The sequence below is a fragment of the Xenia sp. Carnegie-2017 genome, unplaced genomic scaffold (assembly GCF_021976095.1).
Source record: "Xenia sp. Carnegie-2017 unplaced genomic scaffold, XeniaSp_v1 HiC_scaffold_23, whole genome shotgun sequence".
Lineage (NCBI taxonomy): Eukaryota > Metazoa > Cnidaria > Anthozoa > Malacalcyonacea > Xeniidae > Xenia > Xenia sp. Carnegie-2017.
Window position 1 is genome coordinate 12,398,786 of NW_025813486.1, and position 22,384 is coordinate 12,421,169.

Consider the following 22,384-nt stretch of genomic DNA (forward strand, 5'->3'; position numbering starts at 1 on the left):
TTTTACCCTTCTCAAACCATAACTACAAGATACTTAATTTATTGTGATTTTTGTGAATTTACATTTAAAAGAGAAAGACTGTGAAAGACATTACACAAAAAAGAGACCCTAGCTAAATTTTATGTTAAAATAAAAATATAAAATATTAATGTTATATAAATATACATAATGTTCCTTAGATTGAACTTAGCCGTGAGAACTTAGAGTTTCATATATTCCTCTTCCAAATTTCCTATTCGTGATTGGTTTCAATGAATTCAAATATGTTATATACGTCATAAGCTATATTTATGTTAAGCTATTTTCTTCAACAAGTGACTGTATCAAGGACGATGATATGTTGAGTCCCACTGAATCGAAGTAATGATAAAAACTAGAAAGCAGAATAAAACAAGCAGTAAGCCAGGCATGTCTAGAGTTGATGGTAGACAGTACTAGTGGCGGATCCAGTGTACGTCAAAATAAACTATACCTCTTCAATTTCAAATTCAAATTACAATCAGAAAAACAGTATTGGTTTTTAGTTTCTAAAGAACATAATTTTACCAATGGATTTGCCTCTGAATGGTTTAGAAATTTAAATATAGGCCAAAATGTGCTGCAGTAATTTATTTTGACGTACCCTGGACAGTACGAACAATTTGAAAAGTGACTTGCTTCGTGTAGTATCTCAACGCAAAATACACCTCATTCATACACTTATCAAAATCCTCCAGGAAGCTTTAAATGCCCCCTCCCTGCCATAAACCAGTACGCGTGGAAACCAAACTCGTCATCCAGATATGTATGCTGTTATAACATGCAAACACTCTGACTGACTCCATCCAAATTCCACACCGAAAAAAAATATGTATGAAATAAAAAACAATTTCCGTGTTTCCATAAAACAGGGAGTGAGTTATTCATGACGAAATACCCTAAAAAGTTATTTTGAATATAATGAATAATGATGTTAAAAATAACTGGAATGTTACATGCACTGGGAAATCTGGGTTCTTACATGTACTAAAACTAATGAAAACCTTACCGTCTTTTTGTTCTAGCCTCTCTCCGGCGACACTCCTGAACGCACATGCACTGGAATGTTGGTATATAATCCATGACAGTGTTTCGCCAATGGAGAAAGCTGTGTTCAGAAAGATAGGTAGACACATCGCATGCTATTTGATGTTGTTTCTTGCTTTTCCTGCAAGGAAGAATGAAATAAAAAAAAGAAGAATTTACACTCGCCACGAAGGAAAAATTACAAAAACAATATCATTACTAGCTAGTTTTCATTTCGAATATTGGCAGTGAAAGGGTAACAAAGGTTATTTCTTTATTCAACTATTTAGACAACATTTTATTTGTGAATATTTCGTTAATTCTACTTTAATATTGATTAGTTGTTAACCAAGATCTTCGCGATCGTCATCATGGTGAGTTGCTTCACCCCCAAAAAAAGTTCTGCAATATATTCGAAAAGTAAAATACGAAAAGTTTTTTTATTTTTATTTTCATTTTTTTAACAAAGGTTTGTAAAGATGATAAATGGGTTGGGTAACAAATTGTTCTGGCTTTGTACATTTAATTTTTATATTGTGTTGGTTAAAATGAAATCATGCGATGGTTGTGTACGAAAAGGGAAAACCTCGGTTAAGAGCGAAGGTAGCTCTTCATTTTCAGTTCGTTTCTCTTCGATACCAATCTCGGTACAAACAAAGACTACTCCCTAAATCTAGAACGTGTTTCTATGAATTTGGTACGTGACAGCCTATGTCTTCAATACCAACGGACAAATCATGAATTCAGAATTTCAAGAAGCCAATTACCTCACAGACACAAAAAGTCCAAATATGAGAAGCTAATCTACGGACTTTATAACGCAAAGTCATTGACACCAGAAGAAACTTGGTGTAGAAGTAAAGTTAAACATGTGAAAAACGTTTTTCGAGCGACAATTTAAAGAAATATAAGATAAAACTTACTCCACACTCAATATCACTCGAATCTTAAGTTTACAAAATGATGTTTTTTGAAGTATATTTAATAATTAGACAGCTTTTCGATGACAGCAGCTAGGTTGATTGTTTTTATCAAATTAAAAAACTTAACAAGCTGAATTCATTATCAACAAGACGCCTATCAGGCGTTCACTCGGGCTACTAGTGAACATTGTATAGTTATATTTGAAAATTATAACGGTCGTCAAGTAACACAACAAAATTCACGGCAATGTAATCTTACGTGTGGCAATATACTATGTAATTAAATCGTGTTTCATTATACGTGTCAACAGACACTCGCGTGTGAAACAATACAACAAAGATTTTGATTGCTTCATGGATTTTGTGTCAGTCACGCGTGATTAATGCAATTTCGCGACGGGAAAGGAAAATCCGAATTTCAAACTCTGGCTTACTTTCGGCAGCCCGAGTAATAAACAAATGTTTCAAACTGGTCCGTGCTTGAGCATGCGCAAATGAATCATAACAAGCGTCTATGGACAACTATAGACATATAAATAGAGATCTTGCAATGTAAAGACGTATGATATGATTTTACCTTAATATACTTTCAGTGCAAGGTGAGACTTCTACATGGCGATCACCATTTGTAGACATTTCATAACATCTAATAGCAATGCCATTCGAGTTCTTTAAACAATTCATCTCAGTTTTGTCGGGACGTGACGACAATACTGATGTTGGCATGTCTACAGAATGCTTCAAGAATTTATCCTCAAAACGTTTTCGCCGTTCATTAATGTAGGAATGGTTATAGTTCAAACTAGCTACTTCCAACGCTCCACGCAAATTGTAAATGAAGTTCTTCGATTCCCACGTCTGTTTTCCAGGGGATGGAAATGAGTCTTCCAAACCAGGGGAAATTTTAGGGGATGGTAATTGAAAATCCCACAGGGACTTTCTGTCATCGTCACGCGTGGAGAGTTCAGCATTCATGAATGACATGTCTTCATAAAAGCGGGACAAAGTTTCTATTGATATCGCGTTCATTTTTTTCTGAAAATCTAGATCAACACCATTGACAAAAATCAAAGGAGATCACGACCATAACATCACATAGGAGCATATTACGATTCAAGTTTCAACATCAAATCATTTGTAATAAATACACTACACTAAATTATATGCGAAGTAAAGTTTTAACTTTAGATCAATTTTGGGGAAGACACTTTATCAGGACTCAAGTTTTCGTAAAGACAAAAGACTGGAGTATATAAGGACTCAGGGGTCAAACATCAGACACTTCTGATGAAGAACCTAGACTGGAGTATATTAAGGACTAAAGTTTCAACATCAAATCACTTCTAATAATGAAATAGATCGTGTTAGATCTCAAGAACAGCAACTCATTGTTAATAAAAACACTGGACTAAAAGATGTCAATATTGGACCTGCAAATGCACTTTATTCCACATGCAGACAAACCTGTTCTATTGGCGTCTTCCGCCAGTTCATTCTTTTTCCTCTCGTCGTTCACATTAGATGATTCATTACTAACATTTATAGGGAGCAAGTGTTTTATATTACAATGCACGATATCGAGGTTAAGACTTTGACAGTGGGAGGTGAGGAAACACTTTTCCCAAAAAGTTTTCTAAATGAAAAATATAAAGTAGATGTTTAAACTGAACATGCACAGAAAACCGTGAAAGGGTTTTTACGTATAACGCTGTGACCATGGTAGGTGGAAGTAAAGTCATCTGGTTTATTATAAAAAAAATGCCACAAATTAAGAGCAGCTTTTGTTTAGTGCCTTAATTTAATTTATATCTTCATAAAGATGTCAATCTTTGGATTGTGTTTTGTGTGGTAATTGAAACATGTCACCAAGAACATAGCGTTCGTGTAACCGAGTGGAACTTAGTACCTCGGAGAATAGGAAAACATGTGTAGAAGAGAACAAGTAGACTACAAAGATAGAAGTTTTATAAAATTATATTGTAAATGGTACGTATGCTCTATAAAATTTTAATAAAGCTCAGTTTTTCACTGAAATGTGTCTGTACTACGAGTAACACTAGAAAACAACCACTTAGCTACATCTAAAATGAGCCTCGTGGATGGTAGCTAATTGCAACAGGTTCGAACCATTGACATACTCCATGAAACAAACATAAAATAACAACAAAAAATACCTTGTTTACGGGTCGTAAACAGTCCAAAATGTTTTCGTAAGTAGTACTGATGTTCCCAAAACCCAACAAACTTTCCAAACAGTATTTGTGCATAGAAAACTGATTCACTTCCGATTTATTTCCCTCATTACTTCCTGTAGGAATAGTCGAGCTCTCCAATTCAATTGGGTGACTTGTACCGTCTTTTGACGACAGTTGTGTTTTCCCATCATTACATGGTGTGCTCAACCCATCGTTATTCATTTCCTCTTTCACATTTCCACTGTTTTTATGTAGATTACCAACAGCATTATTCGACGAAATTCCGCTTGAAAGTATGGAACCATCAACACTTCCGTCCATAATCCTGATCCCATGTTTATCAAGAGCTCCGCCAAAGGAATCTACCCAGAACTGTAAACAGAGCAACAAACGTCTGATGTCTGGGTAATAAAGTGACGAGAGAGCTTGGATATCATGAGGATTGACAAAAACATTTTTAGCCAAACAAACAGTCTGTAAATGGGCAGCAAAGAAAGCCAAAGAGGGAGATCTCAATTTTATATGTTCATATTCTCCATCAATCTCGACGGCGCTGGTATCTAGAAGAAAATAACAGCGTAAAACAGTGAAAACTAACTGGACACAGCAGCTATATAACGCAGATACATGACAAGTCAAACTGTCAACGAAATTTTTGAAAGTGTTCTCAACTAAATGCAGTTCATAATTGCTTTTGCTTGATTGATTGGCACATTTAGTCCACTCAGCTCTGTAAACCATATGCATTTTTGGGTATAATCTTTGTAAATTTCAGGAAACACGTGTATAGTGTCAAGAAACACTAAACCACTTGATAGCAATTTCCCATGAGTATTATGTCCGTTGTGGTTATGACTAGTTTTGGATTTTCTCTCATTTGGCGGCCATCTTGTATTTTAACATGGTCGTCGTTCCTCTTAAATGTAGTCAGGTCATCAAAAGAAAAAGGACACGTTTCGAAAAAAATTATATATTGGAACTACATAATTCATAGAAAAGCAAACCAATCAAAATAGATGTTTTATTTCTCTTTCGAATGTGATTGTTTACCTATTTAACAAGACAATAAAGCTGGATAGTAATCATATAGGTCACGCTCGTAAAAGTTGCATTAATGGGTAGGAAACAAAATAAGTGCTAACGTACCTGGTTACAGTAAACACACAAATTTTACATACAGAACACTACAGTATCTTTGATTGGAATTGGAATATACAGTTAATCACCAGTCTTTTGGTATTTTTACTATACATTCTTTAATCATAACCTTTTTAAATTTGTTCAGAGTAATATATTACAACCATAGCTAAAAATTCGGTGCCTTCAGTGAAGATGGCATCATGAAATGTCGAAACATGTCTATTTTCAAAAAGCTTGTCGTGTATATTAAATGCGCATTAGCAATAGTGCTCTTACGAAATTATGGAAAAATTAGCTATTTGTAGAGAAATTTGCGTTATTTGTAGAGAAATTTACCTTAACCTCTCCAAACTCCATACCTGGTCAAGATTGTAATTTGCAAAAAAGTACAATAAAAATTTAAATGAAGGTGATTGACATATTTAAGTATGTCAATAACCTTCATTTTAATTGACAGTACTTAATGTTATACACAATGATCAAGTGTATACTAGTTTTATAATGCTTTAGCAAGAATGGCGGGAAAAAATGATGGAAACATGAAAATAATAAAGCAAGCGATACAAACAAGCAATGGTATGATATAAAATCTTGAACCAGAAAACACATAAATGAGGGACGAACTATGAGTTACATATCAAATTCAGTGCTTAATTGACTTGATTTTCATGGATTTAATATTTTGGCCACATACGTACTAATCGTTAACGCATGAATGATGACGCACCTTTGACGGCAAATTTTCAATGAATATTGCAAATAACTACAAGGAAGTGGGGAAACAGAACAATCGATTTGACTGTAAAAAGTAACAATCTACAGGGTGTATGAAAAAAACTTTACAGTTGACAAAACGGCGCTAAATTGATCGGCGCTTGAAGTTTACATTCCAATAGTTCATCTGACAGTCAAATCGTCGTAATTGAGGTGAGACTTATGTTAACGAGAAGCAATTTTGAAACAGCTTGCCCCAAAAAAGATACAAAAAGGCAACAGAAGGCATAGGGAAAGTTACACCGAAATTAACTCGTAAAGTTCTTACTCATAAAACACACCTGAAGCAGTCATGATAATGGGTCTCTTTGAGCTTTTTCGAATAGTATTAACAGCCAACCAAAATCCTTTGTCTTCTTCAAACAAAACATCGACCTAAAACATGTGTTGAGATAAAATATCGCCCATCAAATTGTCACCTCAAAAAAGCCCACAAAAAAAGGAAAATTGACAAAAAATGTAATATGACGAATCGTCTTAAACAAAAGAATGTTTCTTACACTTCTTTTTCAATATCTAATCAAACGTCTACAGATACAGAAATGACAATAATTTCTCTTCATGCATCATAGATAAATTTATGAACATAAAGGTAGTCTGCTAATTGGGCAACATTATGCCAAGGACCATAAATGGAACGTCTTTTTTTGGGGGGGGAGCTGTTTATTCATACATTCAGTTGGGTCCGACTGACTTCTTTTGAAAACGATTTGGTTTTCTAAAGAAATTAGTCAGGAACAAATGACTATGTGAAAATACGACCCACCCACCCCCTATCCAAAGCAGTGTGATCACAGCACATCATCTGAGCTCAACCGATCAGATTTTTTACCAAATCTGATCGGTTGAGCTTAAACACTCTCCACCCCCTTGTTCTGAAGTTTGCAACTACTTAAAGCAGGTGGGAGAGTGCAAGCTCGTCAGACAAGATCTGGTAGAAAAACTGCATGAGTGGCAACACAGCGCTGAAGTTGACTATCGCCAAAGATGTTGAAACGTCAGTCAATATCAAAACCAATAGTTCTTCTTAGGATATCACTAACCTAGACAATCTACATCTACCAAATACTTATGTTAACTGGCATTCAGAATCTGTAGAATGGATTCAAAATTTTATAAAAGCGCGGAAATTTTGAGACTCGTTGACGGAAATTGACACATTTTCACAAGACTTTACGCTAAAGTTATAAAATTTTACCTCATCAAGAAGAATTAGAGACATCTGTCCTTGAAGTTGAGTTTCAGTGAAATAGTTTTCAGACTTCGTTTTCAATTTCTTTTTTTTATCTTTCTTGTTTTCCTCATGTGTCACGTGATCTTTCTTCGTCTCGACTTCACTATTTACAACATGAAGTATACCTGTTGTTTCGTCGTGTTTCGTGGAGACCTGGTGAGACTGAGTAGCTTCCAACAACTCGGATAAGATATACTTTCCACCGCGTTTCGTCGTCGCGTTCACTTCTATCACCTGGAGAAAAAACAGCAAAATATAACATTTATAGAATGAGTCTCACTGTAATGCTTTGCGGGTTTAGCCACACAAAGGCAGCTATTTTCGGGGTTCCCTATAATGGCGCCACATTAGGTTGGTTTGTAGCAATGATTTAGAAACCAATCTTCTAGATGTCTAGTTGAGGCAAGGACGCCATCTTGAAAGGTTCCCACAAGCAAAACTCAAAATGAAAAATAAGTTAAAACAAAGTTTCAAAAACTCATCCTATCATACAAGTTAAAAATCAAACATAGACTGTCAACTTTGCAACTTTATATCAACTCAGCAAAAGCAGATATTAATCGTAAATATCGTCAGTTTTGCCACCTTTCAAGATGGCGGCTTGCCTCCCTTATTTGTACAATTTCGGCAGAGTCATTTATCTAGTAGGTAGAGGTTCTAGGTCAATGGTTTGTAGCAGTTTGCGCTACAGCCTGTTTTTCATAATCCGGTTGTTGAACTGGTGATCCGTAATAGTTTAAATCGTCTTTATATTCCTAACACAACTCAAGTCTGGATCTTATTTCAATTCCGGCATTTAGTGCAATATTGTAGTTAATTAATTATGCAACTCTGTATTCTATAGCGGAAGTTCATTAACAGAAGTAAACACAAGCGCGCAAAGCATTATCGTGAGACTTAAACTTTATATAAATCGATTGCATGCAGTTTCTACCATGTCAAATTGAAGGCATCATTGTATGATTGTATTTTAGCATTATGATTGTAGGTAACATAAAAAAATGCAAAAATCATATTTCATGGAGAACTATAAAATAAATTAATTATTTTGAAGCAAAGTTTCTCGGTAGAAGTGATGGATCGAAATTCAGTTTATTATTCACTATATGTAAGCAATGTCGCTTTTGATTGGTCAACTACCAGCATATAATTCTCGATATCTGTATATATGACGTCATATCTACAAAAAATAGTTTTAAAAGCCGGTTTTGAAAAAAATAATCAAAAACAACGATGTTTGCCAAAGCTTCTAAAAACGATATGAAAGCTTTTAAACAAAACGATGCGGAAAACACTAAACGAGCGGCGAAACTGGTTCTGAACATATTTACAACATATTTAAAGCAGACGAACTTGAATAAACCGTGTGACAAAAACGAACTAGCGAAGGTTTAAAAAATGTTTTGTATTGATACGATTTAAATATATTTCAGTTAGTCAAAGCAAATAATAAAACAATTATTGAACTCGGCTTTCGTATGATATCAAGAATTATTCAGACCTCGGTCAATGTTATCCGCCTCAGCTTTGCTTAAGCCTGGTTCTCATATAGTCGTCCGAGTCGTTTCAGTCGTGCCAAATTTCACAGACGACCCGTGCAACTATGTGAGAACATTTCAGAGGCGACCGGGATGACCTCAAATGACTCACACGAACGAAGCGATCGGGTCGCTTGGATAGAACTTTGCACTTTCTGGACGACCGAAACGACCGTTGAGACATGCAAGCGACCTTTTTACGGCGCAAAACGATTTTAAGAAGCAAATAACTAGCCGGAAGACTTTGTTTTTGATAAACAGCAGCTGCCATTTTTAAATGTTTCGCGCAAAAATTAATTAAGCAGTCTCTCGGCAGCGCCAGTACGACTATACAATAGCCTGAGTCGTCCCAGTCGTTTTGAAAAACAACGAAACAGCTCGGAACGACTCGGATGACTCAAGCGGCTTAATGAGAAACAGGCTTTAGGGAGATAAAATTGACTTCGGTGTGAATAATTGTTGATATCATGCTTAACCTCCTTCAATAATTTTTTATTGCATGTCTCGTATATCATAACCCCCACAGGAAGTTGATTTTTATGTTCGTAATAGCTTATATACACAGTCGTACCATGAGCTATACCTAACAAGGTTCGATAGATTAAAAGTTTAAAAACTGCCGCTGCCCATTCATAAATTATCAATTTCTAATGTAGAATAGAGGTTCAGCTCACTGAATTAAAAATGACAGCTCCCCAAAACCACAGCCACGGATTCTACAACAACATACTGTTACAAATTATCGAAAGAACATCTGTAGTTACCTTAAATCCCAGTTCCTCGGCACAAGCGTAAACTGAGGAGGTCTTCCCACAACCAAAAGGACCAGACAATAACATACTGTTACAAATTTGCTTCGTGTCAAACGCATCGTTTTGATCGTTGCTAGAGTAAAAATCCGAATCACTGTCACTCCAGTCAATCGAAGATCTCGTCGTTTTAGACTTCTTTTTCGTAAGTCTAGATAAAGATGGTACTTATATTAACAGACATTGCACGGTAAATTGTGGTAAACAATTTGATATTTTGATTGTATTTTCATTACAATAGCGAGAGACTTGCCAGGCGGGAAACGGATTCGTGTTAAAAAGACAATTGCCCAACATAAAATTTGAAATAAAGCCATTTTCTAAAGAAATTATTTATTATTTGTAACGTTTCGCCTTGTGTAAAAGTTCTTATCACTTTTTATGTCATAGTTCGCGTGTGACCATCCTCAATCAACCGACACCAATAAAATTATCAGAAAATGTTTGAAGGTCTTTACATTGAACTGATAGATAACTAGAAGGTCACCTTTAAAGGTAAATGAATATACTTGCATGAAAGAACGCTCATTTGAAGTAAAGTATAGCCGTCATACTTAAGTAACAAACTTTCTTTTCGCCTTTTATCAAAAGATTGGAACTAATTGAATCTTTTGGTGACTTTATATATTTCAAGATATTTTCACAATATTTTGTGTTTATTGGTTCGTGGGCTCTATGACGACATGAAATATAAGCTTTCATATGGCGTTTTGCAAATGAACCCAAGTCAACAAACCTCTTTCCAACGCTCCAAGGAGAAAGACAAAAATAAAAGATGGCAGCAATTCTTGTATTTCAAATAAATAACCGTCTTTAAAGTTTAACCGTCTTTAAAGTTTTTTGTTTTAAATTGATACGAAATGTCGGCTATTAAGTCAGGTGAAAACCATAGTGAAAACGCTCTTCTTACAAAACAGACAATATATTTGATGATTTTCTCCCGTTGTGTAATGGAATTGTTAATACCTTTCCTTGTTCTTTTCCTCTTGTTTTTTCAGATAGTTCAATCTCTCTTCCCTCAAACATTTCCACTCGGTCAACCATTTCTTCAACCTAACACCAGCACCGCTATTTCCTATGATTTCTGACGAGTTCGTGGGCTTAAAAAGTTCACTCCACAGTGGAGAGAAGTTGTCTGACTCCATTTCATTGCCACAACACAACCCTTGGTTCAAGACTTCATTCTTACTCTGATTTGCATCGATTTCATTGGCTGGAAAATTACAGGTTCAATCTGCATTATAATTTCAGTTTTCGAGCTTTTGCAAATCAGTTATAACTTCTCAATCATCGACTGGCATAAAAGATCATAACAGAATTTTTTCTTTTGGTATTTGTAACTCCTTTTGTCGTCAAAAAAGTTGAAATTATTTCAAGTAATTGTGATGATAAATTCAGGAATACACAAGGGAGAAGGCCGTATGAAAAAAATATGGATACGAGGGTATCATACAATGATAAATATGGATTGAACAATAAGTCGAATGAATCGTTTATTCCTGCCTTACCATCTTCTTTATGCTGTTTCTTTTGCGGTTTATTCTTCACCTTCGATCTTGTTTCTTTTTCAAAAACATCTTTTTTTCGTTTTCTTCCTTTTGTGTTTTCTTCCACTTCCGCCGCAGTTTTGCCTGAAGTTAGTCGACTGCTGTTTCTTGTCCGTACTTGTGGTACTAAAGGACTGAAATATATAACACAATTTTTTGAGCATCTAGCTTTCTATCTGTAGATTGTTGAGATATGTCAAAGTAGTAATAAAATGAACGGTGAACTTCGTTTTCATTTGCCCAATGTTAAACACGTTTAAGTAAAAATGTTTAAGCGAAACATGGAAATTACACGTGTAAATTAAATAAAACGTGTTATAAAATGTGTGAATGTTTCGTGCAACTTATACATGTAAACAATACGTACAAAATATCATATAATCATGTTTGATGGTTAGAAACGATAGCTACTGGGCAACTTTTCATAGTACAAGTGCATTTATGCAATATTCGACATTATCTATGGAGTATTTTCCTTATTTATGCAGTAATTAACATAATTAATGTGGTATTTGACAACCATACACAAGAAGTATTTCACATTGTCTGTAGGGTCTTTTGTTATAGACATTGAAGTCAGTCAGAAAATAAAAAGTACAATTATTTAATTGCATTTGTTTCTTTTCCAGTGAATAAATACAAAAACATTTGCACTGCAGAAATTGCTTTTGAATACATGCACACGATGTGCCAAAAAAGGCAACTCAACTTTAACACGCTGTTACGTATAAATTACTGAGTAAACAAACGCAGTTTTAAAATATTATGAAATTTCAGAGTTCTAGCTATGGAATGTGATATATCTTATTTGATGACCTACAATTTTCCTTGTTTATTAATTGTTTTCTTTTAACAATACATACCAAGCTTACCGGCTCGTTTTATGAACGTTTTTTTTTCTTTTCTCACTTTTTCTGCTTTACACAGACAGCACAAGAGCTGAGTGTTATGTATTTAAAATAAAATCTTGATCTTATGCATTTATATCATTAAAAAAAGCTTTTCAAAACTCTTTTTGCGAGGTCTTGAATTTTTCTTAATGACACTGATCTGTATACATATTTGTATTGTGTGTGTTTCATGGCATGAAAAATTCTTCTACGCATAAAAAAGCATTTTTCTCTTTTGAAAATGGCTCAATTTTCACCAAACCTTGTAGGTTTGTGTATTTAACGTGGAACTGCAAAATTTTGGTGGTTTCAACGTTTGGCTATGAATAGAACTTTCAAAAACTCAGAAAAAGCAAAAAAAAATCGCCGGACATTTTCTGATTTTGGACTTTGCTTTCAAATTTTTCAGCAATACTATGATTTTTGGCCAATTTTTTCGACAATCTGTAAATTTGAGCCATATTCTTCAAATTTAATAGCATTTAGAAAAAGTAACGCAAAGTTAACTTTTAAAATTTTATAAATATAAAAATTGCATTTAGTTTACAAAAGGACTGGAGCGACCTGCATGGCTGCCATCATCTGGCTTCAATTCCCCCCCTGACTTATTGTTCCAGTTTTTATTACAGTTCAATGGTCTGCGTTCATCTCGTGTAAATACATTTTAAGGAATACTGAACAAATTAAAGTTTGTTTTGACATCTTTGTAATTGATTAGTATTTCTTTTGTCTAACCAGACACAGAAGTGAAAAAATGCAATTTCGACTAAACATTTTTGACGTTGTCGCATTTGCTCATTTTTCTTTTAGCTATATGCCACAAACAACATGACACTTAAAAGTTAAAACACTGATGTATATGATATTGAAAAACTGCGTACGTTTATTCAGTAAGTTATGCACACCGGCAACTTGAAGTTGAATAACCTTCTTCTGTGCGACACTCTGTATATCTCTGTTTTTTTTGCTCGACATAGCTATATCTACATGTTTACCCGCCTTTCTGTGCACGTATTTATACATAACTGGATGGGAAAATTCTAGGACAAAGTATTTAACTATTGTTGCTTTTTCTACATGAAAAATTTTGATCGCAAACCTCTGTCTGTTCAATTCTTCTTCGGAATGTTGTTTTTCAGATGTTTTTACAAAATTCATTATGGAGACATTCTGCTCTTGTTTTTTCATAACTTTGGCCTTCTTCTTATTGTCCAGTTTTTTAAATGCTCTCAGTAAAGGAGACTCTGCTCTGTTTGCTTTCATTCGCTTTGTTTTATTACTGGACTTTTTGGTCTCAATCGTCTTCAACTTTTTCCAGTGGGAGAGACAATATTCTTCAGAAGAAGCCGCTGAATCTCCTATAGATAAAGAAAAACTGACATGGGTCATATAAAGAACTTGGGATCCTGGTGCAGTCTCCGTTATCTGGATAATAGAAACTGGTTTCCAGTCCATTAAATCTAAGCAGCACATAAATCATAATTTCCGACTCTTATTTTTATATATATACATATATTCTTTCTCACATGTCAATGTTGGATTTTCACTAGTGAATGTTTGATTTTCACATGTCAATGTTGGATTTTCACTAGTGAATGTTGGATTTTCACTAGTGAATGTTGGATTTTCACATGTCAATGTTGGATTTTCACTAGTGACAATGTTGGATTTTCACTAGTGAATGTTGGATTTTCACATGTCAATGTTCGATTTTCACTAGTGAATGTTGGATTTTCACAAGTCAATGTTGGATTTTCACTAGTGAATGTTGGATTTTCACATGTAAATGTTGGATCACATGTGAATGTAGTACTCGCCGTAATGTAGGCTAAATAATCAAAATTGAACGCGAGTTCAGTTAACACTGGGCTGACAAACGTCAACTGTTTTGGCGTAAAATCTCACCTGCTGTGTTTGAATTCTTCCTTTCCATAGCTTTCAAAGATATGCGACGATCTCGAATGAAAACTTTCTTCTGAAATTCAAGCTGTTGATGACATCTTTTGAACAGTCTTATGATAGGAACGCCAATGTAAACTGATTTAAGGTGTAATAGTATTTTGTGTTTTTTCTCCTTCTCCATTGTCGTTGTATTGACGTCCTAGTTTAAAGAAACATATCAAAATGGGTGTAAAATAAAATGTTAGTGTTGTCGAAAGTTGCTTCTGATCTTAGAAGATACAATGACTTAAATATGAAAGGACTGGCTGACGTCATTCGTCAAATAATGCACGTTGCTGTTTAATGTTGTTTTCTATAACATCAGCCAGGAGCGAATCTTGGGTACATCAAAATAAATTACTGCAGCTTATTAGTAAAAATACATTTTCAAACACCTTCGAGAAAACTTCATAGGGTAAATTGTTACTCTTTAGAAATTCAAATCCAATAGTTTTGTTTCGGAATTATTCTGAATTTAAACAATTCATTTTGACTAACGCTGGATCCGCTAGTGAATCAGACTGAGGAGTAGCAAGCAGTTAATCATGAAAGTAATGGCTGTTGTCATTCGCCAACTTTGCACGTTGTTATTAAAAATTATATGTTGGGCTGTAATATTTATATTGAAAATCCGTTTCCCGCCTGGCACCTCACTGGCATGAACGATACCTTAAAATCATAGAATTTTCTCCTCAACGCAGAAGAAATACTTGTGTTCATAAGAAGATTTCGACACGTATGTCTTTGGTTGAAGTTTGAAATATGTGGACCTACAACATAAAAACATCACTGCATTAAAAAATTTATAAGAAAATTAATACTCTCTTACATAAGTGGCTAAAAACTATGGTTTCGATTGGAATTCGTAAAAAATACGTACGTATCGAGTTTTTCCAAAATTCGAAATTTCATGAGCGTCAAAGATGAGCGCTATTTTTAAAATTTTATTGGTTGAGAAACTCACGAGACCATATTTTTCACAAAGAGCACGAAAATGCCATGACGTATGATATTATTGTAATGATGTAATGTTGCCATTACGCATTATAAAATAACAACAATAAAGCAAGTGCGCTGATTGGTCTATAGCTGTGTTTGCATCATTGCTATGTATATTACATAGCTCGCGCATTTGCAATATCGTAAGTGCAAAAATATAAAGCCGAAAGTAGACAGCTATAATTAGATGCCAAGCCATATTTAACAATACCACTCATAACAATAATCTAAAGTAAAGAACTACGATAGCAATGAATTTTGGAGCGCATTGTACTTATACACCATAAAAAATCTTTCAACGTCAAGCTAGAAGCATTCTCCTGCTTTAGAATCTTTCAAATGGTGTCACGCAAATTTTGGAATAAATCCTTTCTTAATAGTACAACTGCTTCCTACACTTAATCTTGTTATAGCTAATAAGTAGCAGTTTTGTCAATGCGCCATAAGAGAGGTTTCTCGCAATGTTTCATAGCAGAAATTAATATACTTTGTATGTCAACCTCATAAAGTGGGACTGTTCAATATGACGGCCTCCCGACTTCAAATTCAATTAGTGATGCGTGATCCATGTAATATACATATCAATGTTTGCATTCGTCTGTGCAAACCGATCTAAATCTGAGTTCAACCAATGAAATCAATCAATCAACCAATACAATAAAATTAGCAAATCAATCATGAATACGTTTTAGAAGAAAAATCAAAACGATTGCTTTAGATTTGTCTGTTTTGCATTATTGCTATTTTATAAAAGAAATAAACGATGTTTAATATGTGTTTGCACCGTCTTATGCAAACCTTGGAGACGTTTGTGAGAACTCTTGACCTTCGGTCTCTGATCGAAGATTATATGAAAGATTATAAGTCTTTTATAATAAATAGTAAATAGTTGGTTTTTTCTGAAGCGTTTTCCGGTGCTCTTTAGCACGTTAGTTTTAACTCGTCTTTTTATTGTAAATAGCGGAAAAAACTACATAACCGGGAAAATCTACCGGACTCTTGATACTGTACATCGGAACTTAAGGAACATCGAAATCGTGTATCCGAATTCGGCACATCCATCAACCCTAATCCAATCAAAATTCTACTATATCACACATACTTGAAAGTGCAACAAAAAATTCTTCTCGCACAAATTGTTCCATTTCATCGATAACTTCAATTCCATATCACTGCTGTACTGAACAACATGACTAACTTTAGGAAATGGAGCTGGCTTTGCTTCGTCCATAGAATTCAATGGTTTAGTACATGCCGGTATAGGAAAGTAAATATCGCGATCAACAATCATATTTAGGAAGGGTGTTACGCTTTTTGTTTGTCTGCTCTCACGACTAAGTTGAGCAGACATTTCATCCTCTTCCTTGTTCATCATCTTTTCCAGGTTTTCCACTTCAAAAAGTTTAGTCTTGGCTCGACTCCAGGCTCCAGGAAGGAAAATTGGAGCGATCGGACCTGGTTCAAATAATATATAATATAAATAAGAGCTTTATAAAAATATGTAACATGGGTGTAACGGATAAACGACTGTTTTCATCAACGAAAATATGTAAAGTAGAATTGATAATTATGGAGTAAAATCAAAATAAATTGATACAAACACAACACAAACAGAAAGTTCTCAGCGAGATATATTGTTACAATTTCTACATGAAATTAAATACCCCAGATGATTAAACACAGCAATAAATAGACTCATGTAATGTAATTTGCTAACTGCAAGGTGAAGAATGAGGTAACACGAACTTAAAAAAAGCAGTTATTGTCTCTTGAGTTCAAAAATACTCGATTTCAAAATTAGCAAATAAAAAGTGCCATAATAAGTTTCAAGCACTATTCAGAAAACATTATTTGTTATTATTATATGGCAAGCGTAACTTCCGGAAAAATGACGCGCTTTGAATGGTTCAGAACATTTGGTCCATTATTTCCCGTAATGGACCACAGTCGACAACGCGTAATTTTACAGTCAAATGTAACAAACTACGTAAAGTAAACAGCAAAACGCAAAAAAAAACGAAACAAAAAAAAACAAACATTTACGAATGTGAGTCGAAGGAAAAACACTTGGAAAACAGTTTAACTATTCAGACGATACAATTTTCAACGATATATTTTTTACTGGCGAAAACGAAAGAAGTGAAAGTCAACCCGTACAAAACAGCAAGGACGAGAAAGAAAGAAAGCTTCGTTTCAGGTCAAATAATACTAAATAATAAGCCTTTCATGAACCTCGCTTGCTCGGTCTCTACTGAGAAATATCGGACTTCTGCCTTTTGGTAAAAACCTCGCTCTGTGGCTTCGGCCCGATTTTTCCGCGTAAAGACCTCAAGCTCGGTTAATACGGGCTTACTAACCGCTAACTTGTGAAGTAATTAAAACAATTTCCACATTGTCGTATCAAAAGAGAGTAATCGCACATGGCCTTATTGAGGATGGCTGGGATTTATTAATTCAGCACTTATAAAAATTTATCGAAGAGGGAACATTGTGTGGTGTCTTTATTAAAGTACATATCCAATTGAAACATAGAAAGATTAACATAGGAGTTTACACGGGAAATATTCCAATGAAAAAATGGAGGATTGAGCGTTTCACTTTAAAAATAGACTGCCCTAGCTGGTACAATATAATTTGCCTGACGTTGGATGCAATTCCACCAACTGTAATGACACAAGAAGTCGCGTTGCGGAGGAATATAAGCCATAATGTAGAATGTATCGAGGCCAGTTTGATATGAGAGCTTTAGTTTTACTCTAGTTTTACATGTCTATTCAACGAAATATCCTGTTTTTTTCAATTTTAGACAGGTAAGCCATGGCATTTGTTCTTTGGAAAAAAGGCTGTGAAAATCCAAGTTGATGTTACCATTCGACCCTCATAAGACTTCATTTTACCAAAAAAAATAATAAACCCTTATTAACCAAGCGCGAGGTCTTTACGAAGAAATATCGGACCGAGACTGGTTTTCGTCAGTCAAAAATAAGTCGTTTCAAATTGTATCGTCAGGATAGTTAAACTGTTTTCCGAGTGTTTCTCCTTCGACTCACATTCGTAAATGGTTTTTTTTTCGTTTTTCTCTCGTTTTGCTGTTTGCTTTGCGAAGTTTGTTTTTGGACCGTAGTCAATTGCGGAAAATAATGGACAGGCAAAAATGTTTCTGAGCTAATTCAAGCGCGCCATTTAGCCGGAAGTGACACTTGTCATATATGTTTGTAAATGTAGATCGTCCAGGTTGGTATAGTCCTGAAAAGGACTGTTTTTGTTGTTGTTGACTGACGTTTCGACAACCTTAGTGGTAGTCATCTTCAGAGTCATCTTCAGAGTCAAAATGAAGATGACTACCGCTAAGGTTGTCGAAACGTCAGTCAACAACAACAAAAACAGTCCTTCTCAGCACTATATCAACCTGGACAATCTACATTTACAAACATGTAACGGTACTCCCGGGTTCAAACCATTTACTTGTCATATAATAAGACAAATTAAAGCATATATACCTCTGTTTTCTTTCTTTTTCACAGGAGAAATTTCACGCTGTTTTCCTTCGCCATCGTCTTTCATTTCGTCTTCAGAGTCATCGGTACTTAAGATGCACTCTTTTCTAAACAATAGAACTCATTCTTGTATCTTATATCACGACAAGTACTGATTTATTTGTACTCCCGGATACCATATTCATAAACACATGTTGATAATCTTAGTGGGGACAAGTAGCAAGGCTTCACGTGCCGTCCCTGATTTCGACTGATTGCTACAACACGCGCAACACTTCCAAACTTCCAGCCCGAGTTTGGATCGCCCTCGCGCGAAAAGATATGATGATGATGATGATAATCTTAGTGACGTTGTTATGACGTCACCCTTTACATAACACAACTCATCAATGAGCTTTCGAGAAATGGGAGAGAAGAAATAAGAGAAAACAGGAGGGGGGTTTGTTACAGTTTGGCAACTTCTTATATTCACCAAGCCAAAATACTACAGCACTTAGAATTAAAGTACATAGTACTAAAGTACTAAGTACACGGTCAGATTTTCCCGGGGGGTGGAAGAGGTGCGCACCCCAAAAAATTTCTATAGCACCCTCAAAAAAATCTACAGTGGTATTACATACTGTAGACTATTATTATAATGGTATTAGAGGTTAGGACATTGTACAATAAGACCGAGCAAAAAGTGGAACTTGATATTTTAAAAGCAATTGCATATTTTATATCATTGTGAAATGGAGACAAAAATGCAATGGCGAACACTATGGTGCCAAGGGATGAGGGCAACCGTCCACGTTCCAAAAATAAAATCAATCATCAAAAGTTTTTTCTAGAAAATTTTTATCAAAAATGTAACATCAGCGCACAATTACATTACATGGAACCATTTTACCAAGCAAAATCCCTAACCAGCCCCAAATATTTCGCAAACCGTATGAATATACGAATATAACGTGCCAATATGAAAAACACTTCTAAATGTTACCTTATACGTCTCGCTCTTCTTTGAGATCGACAATCATTGCCTTTGATGGATTCTTGGTGCTTGGTTTTACGATTTATTCTTTCACTATTTTGCTTACTTCTGTTTTTGACTCGTTCAATAACCTTTTTCTTTTGTTTTGCTTGCTTGATTTCATTGTTCCAAACATTAGAATCGTTCGGCAAACATTGAAAAGTTACGTCAGTGTTCTTGCTAGAGATACTAATTTCTCCCCCTTCGATATACTCATTCTTACTTTCCCTGTTTTTATTCTTTATTCTAGACGAACGTCGAGACTTACTCGATTTTAGTTGTTTCGAATCACCTCCATCCAAATTCTTTACTTTCTTCACAGAAAGAGATGATTTTTGAGTAGCAGACAATGCTTTTGAGTTTTGCATCAAAACATCGAACAACTTCTTTTCTACGACCGTATCCACAGATAAAAGTTTGTTCTCCACAGATTCCATACAGTCGGACTTTGTAGTTTTCTCACAAAATGAAATTTTAAAATCGTCTTCAACCCTCTTCACCAGGCACTCGCTAATGTTATTTTCACTTTCAAAGTCATCTAAAATTTGATTTACAGGTAAAGTTATCTTCAAGGAGTCCTCGCTTTCAAGAAATTGAGATTCTTTTTTGTGCTCGCATTTTTCCTCAGTAATACTTTTATTATGATTATTGGCAGTTTCATCAACATCGTGAACATCAGCAGTACTTTCATCAACACTTATGGTACTTTCATGACCATCAATAGTACTTTTGGGAACATAAGCAGTATTTTGGGAGCATTAGCGGTACTTTCATCAATACTTATCGTACATTCATGAAGATCAATGATATTTTTGGGAACATCAGCGTTACTTTCATCACCTTCATGAACAACAACAGTACTTTCATCAACACTAATGGTACTTTCATGAACATCAATGGTACTTTTGGGAACATCAGCAGTAACTTTATCAACACTTAAGGTACTTTCGTGAACATCAATGGTATTTTGGGAACATCAGCAGTACTTTCATCAACACTTTTGGTACTTTCGTGAGCGTCAATGGTACTTTTGGGAACATCAGCAGGACTTTCATCAATACTTATAGCACATTCATGAACATCAATGATACTTTTGAGAACATCAGCGGTACTTTCATCAACTTCATGAGCAACAACAGTACTTTCATCAACACAAATGGTACTTTCATGAACATCAGTGGTATTTTTGGGAATATCAGCGTTACTTTTGAGAACATCAGCGTTACTTTCATCAACTTTGTGAACAACAACAGTACTTTCATCAACACAAATGGTACTTTCATGAACATCAGCGGTATTTTTGAGAACATCAGCGGCACTTTCATCAACATTAACAGTACTTTTGAGAACATCAACTGTACTTTTATCAACTTCATCAACATCAACAGCACATTCATCAACACTAATGGGACTTTTATGAACATCAGTGGTACTTTCATCAACACTAATGGTGCTTTCATAAAAATCAATGGTACTCTTGGGAACATCAGCGGTATTTTGGTGAACATCAGCAAAGGCAGTACTTTCATAAACATTAGCAGCGTTACTTTCATTAACATCCACTGTATTCATAGGAAAATCATTGGTATTGTTGTGAATATCATCGGTACCTTCGTCAACATTTGAGGTATTTTCATCAACATCCACAATACTTTCGTGAGCATCAACGGCAGCGCTACTTTCATGAACATCAAAACTTTTATTTTCTAACGTAAGTCGTGGTGTTTCGGAAAAGTTTGCAGAACACAAATGCACATCTTTCTTGAACTTTGCAGAATAGTCGATGACCGGAGGCAAAACTAAGTCAAAGGAGCGATCATCCAGCATTTCCAGCGTATAATTCCACTTTCTACCTTTTAGCTCATTCAATTTGCTCTCTTCTGATACAGAATTCTTTCTCCTCTTTGAATCATTTTTTGTAAATTCGTTTTTCTTTTTCTTTTTTGACCCCTCCAAGCAAAACACCACTTAACCTTACCATCGCTACTTCGTTGATCGAGACAACTAGGCAATTCTTGGTTTACTGAATTAATTTCTTTGCCAGTTTTATTCGCCATATAATCTACATCCATGTTTTTATCATCACCCATTTTATCATTTCCTTCAAGGGAAGTTTCGTCACCCGTCCTTTCTAATGGGATGACGTCACATTCTACTTTCTCAACCTCATTTGAGCAAATCGAGGTGAAACCTTTATCTGATTGCAGGGTGCCTTTGTTCAGAATTCTTGTTTTGTCATCCTTTTTGGAAGAATCACATTTGCTCTGGTCATTGAGTGAATCTCTTTGAAAGTAATCCAACATTGTAGTCCTTGCCCTCTGTTTCTTATCACACATTTTTACCTGGAATAAAAAATATCTCAAGAAATAAAATCCATCAAGTCATGAAAAACGCAGTAGGCAGACCCAAAGCCTGCTTAAAAAGGGGGCAGGGTCATTTTTCTTCTCCAATTACGTACTCTCTGACATGAATAAGTTAATAAAATCTATTTAATCATAGTTATTTTGACTTTAAAGACACCTTGCACACATACATGCAGTGGCCAATGACTAAAATCATGACATTACGTGGTCTTGAGCACAATTATCGGGAATATATAGTAAGTTCACTTTGTGTGCAACTGACTGCTATATAATTAATTAGATTACTGGCTTTCTTTAGCCATTACATATTCATTTTGGTTAAAACAAGAAATTTACTTGCTGCCACTATGGTAATCATATGCGTAATAAGTTATGGGCAGCACTAAAAATTCAATGGAGTGGCTCTACTATATATTCACTACACTGTGGTCTTGGGATAAAACTTTTCCCAAGCCCCCCAAGTTTATCCCAGAAGCTC

At 35.0% G+C, this 22,384-nt stretch overlaps 2 protein-coding genes and 1 long non-coding RNA gene across 3 annotated transcripts in view; 1 reads left to right on the forward strand and 2 right to left on the reverse strand.

Moving 5' to 3' along the window:
- LOC124447992 lies at nucleotides 1-16,409 on the reverse strand. Its single transcript, XM_046999003.1, has 14 exons — nucleotides 16,137-16,409; nucleotides 14,705-14,805; nucleotides 14,000-14,195; nucleotides 13,194-13,452; nucleotides 11,166-11,338; nucleotides 10,624-10,870; nucleotides 9,613-9,808; nucleotides 7,275-7,544; nucleotides 6,358-6,451; nucleotides 4,142-4,722; nucleotides 3,432-3,600; nucleotides 2,545-3,010; nucleotides 1,028-1,186; nucleotides 1-373 (listed from the first exon to the last, which is right to left on the reverse strand). The coding sequence occupies exons 1-14, from the start codon at nucleotides 16,177-16,179 to the stop codon at nucleotides 289-291; spliced, it is 3,039 nt and encodes a 1,012-aa protein (XP_046854959.1). The 5' UTR covers nucleotides 16,180-16,409; the 3' UTR covers nucleotides 1-288.
- LOC124447995 overlaps nucleotides 11,420-22,384 on the forward strand; it is a 17,945-nt gene continuing 6,980 nt past the window's right edge. Inside the window, exons 1-2 of the long non-coding RNA XR_006948902.1 lie at nucleotides 11,420-11,500; nucleotides 13,336-13,345. This is a non-coding gene — a long non-coding RNA (uncharacterized LOC124447995). The remainder of the gene's footprint in view (nucleotides 11,501-13,335; nucleotides 13,346-22,384) is intronic.
- The window catches only part of LOC124447993, a 4,402-nt gene continuing 2,365 nt past the window's right edge, over nucleotides 20,348-22,384 (reverse strand). Inside the window, exon 2 of the mRNA XM_046999004.1 lies at nucleotides 20,348-21,885. Within this exon, the coding sequence (XP_046854960.1) occupies nucleotides 20,480-21,370 (891 nt within the window). The 5' untranslated portion in view covers nucleotides 21,371-21,885 and the 3' untranslated portion in view covers nucleotides 20,348-20,479. The remainder of the gene's footprint in view (nucleotides 21,886-22,384) is intronic.

What these genes read in the sequence shown, in the direction of transcription:
- LOC124447992 (XM_046999003.1), bottom strand. Translation starts at nt 16,179, where the DNA reads ATGGAACAATTTGTGCGAGAAGAATTTTTTGTTGCACTTTCAA. An exon ending in GAAGAATTCAAACACAGCAG is followed by an intron (nt 13,453 to 13,999) that starts GTGAGATTTTAC and finishes CTTTATCTATAG; the next exon opens with GAGATTCAGCGGCTTCTTCT. An exon ending in GGAAGACGCCAATAGAACAG is followed by an intron (nt 3,011 to 3,431) that starts GTTTGTCTGCAT and finishes GTGTTGATCTAG; the next exon opens with ATTTTCAGAAAAAAATGAAC.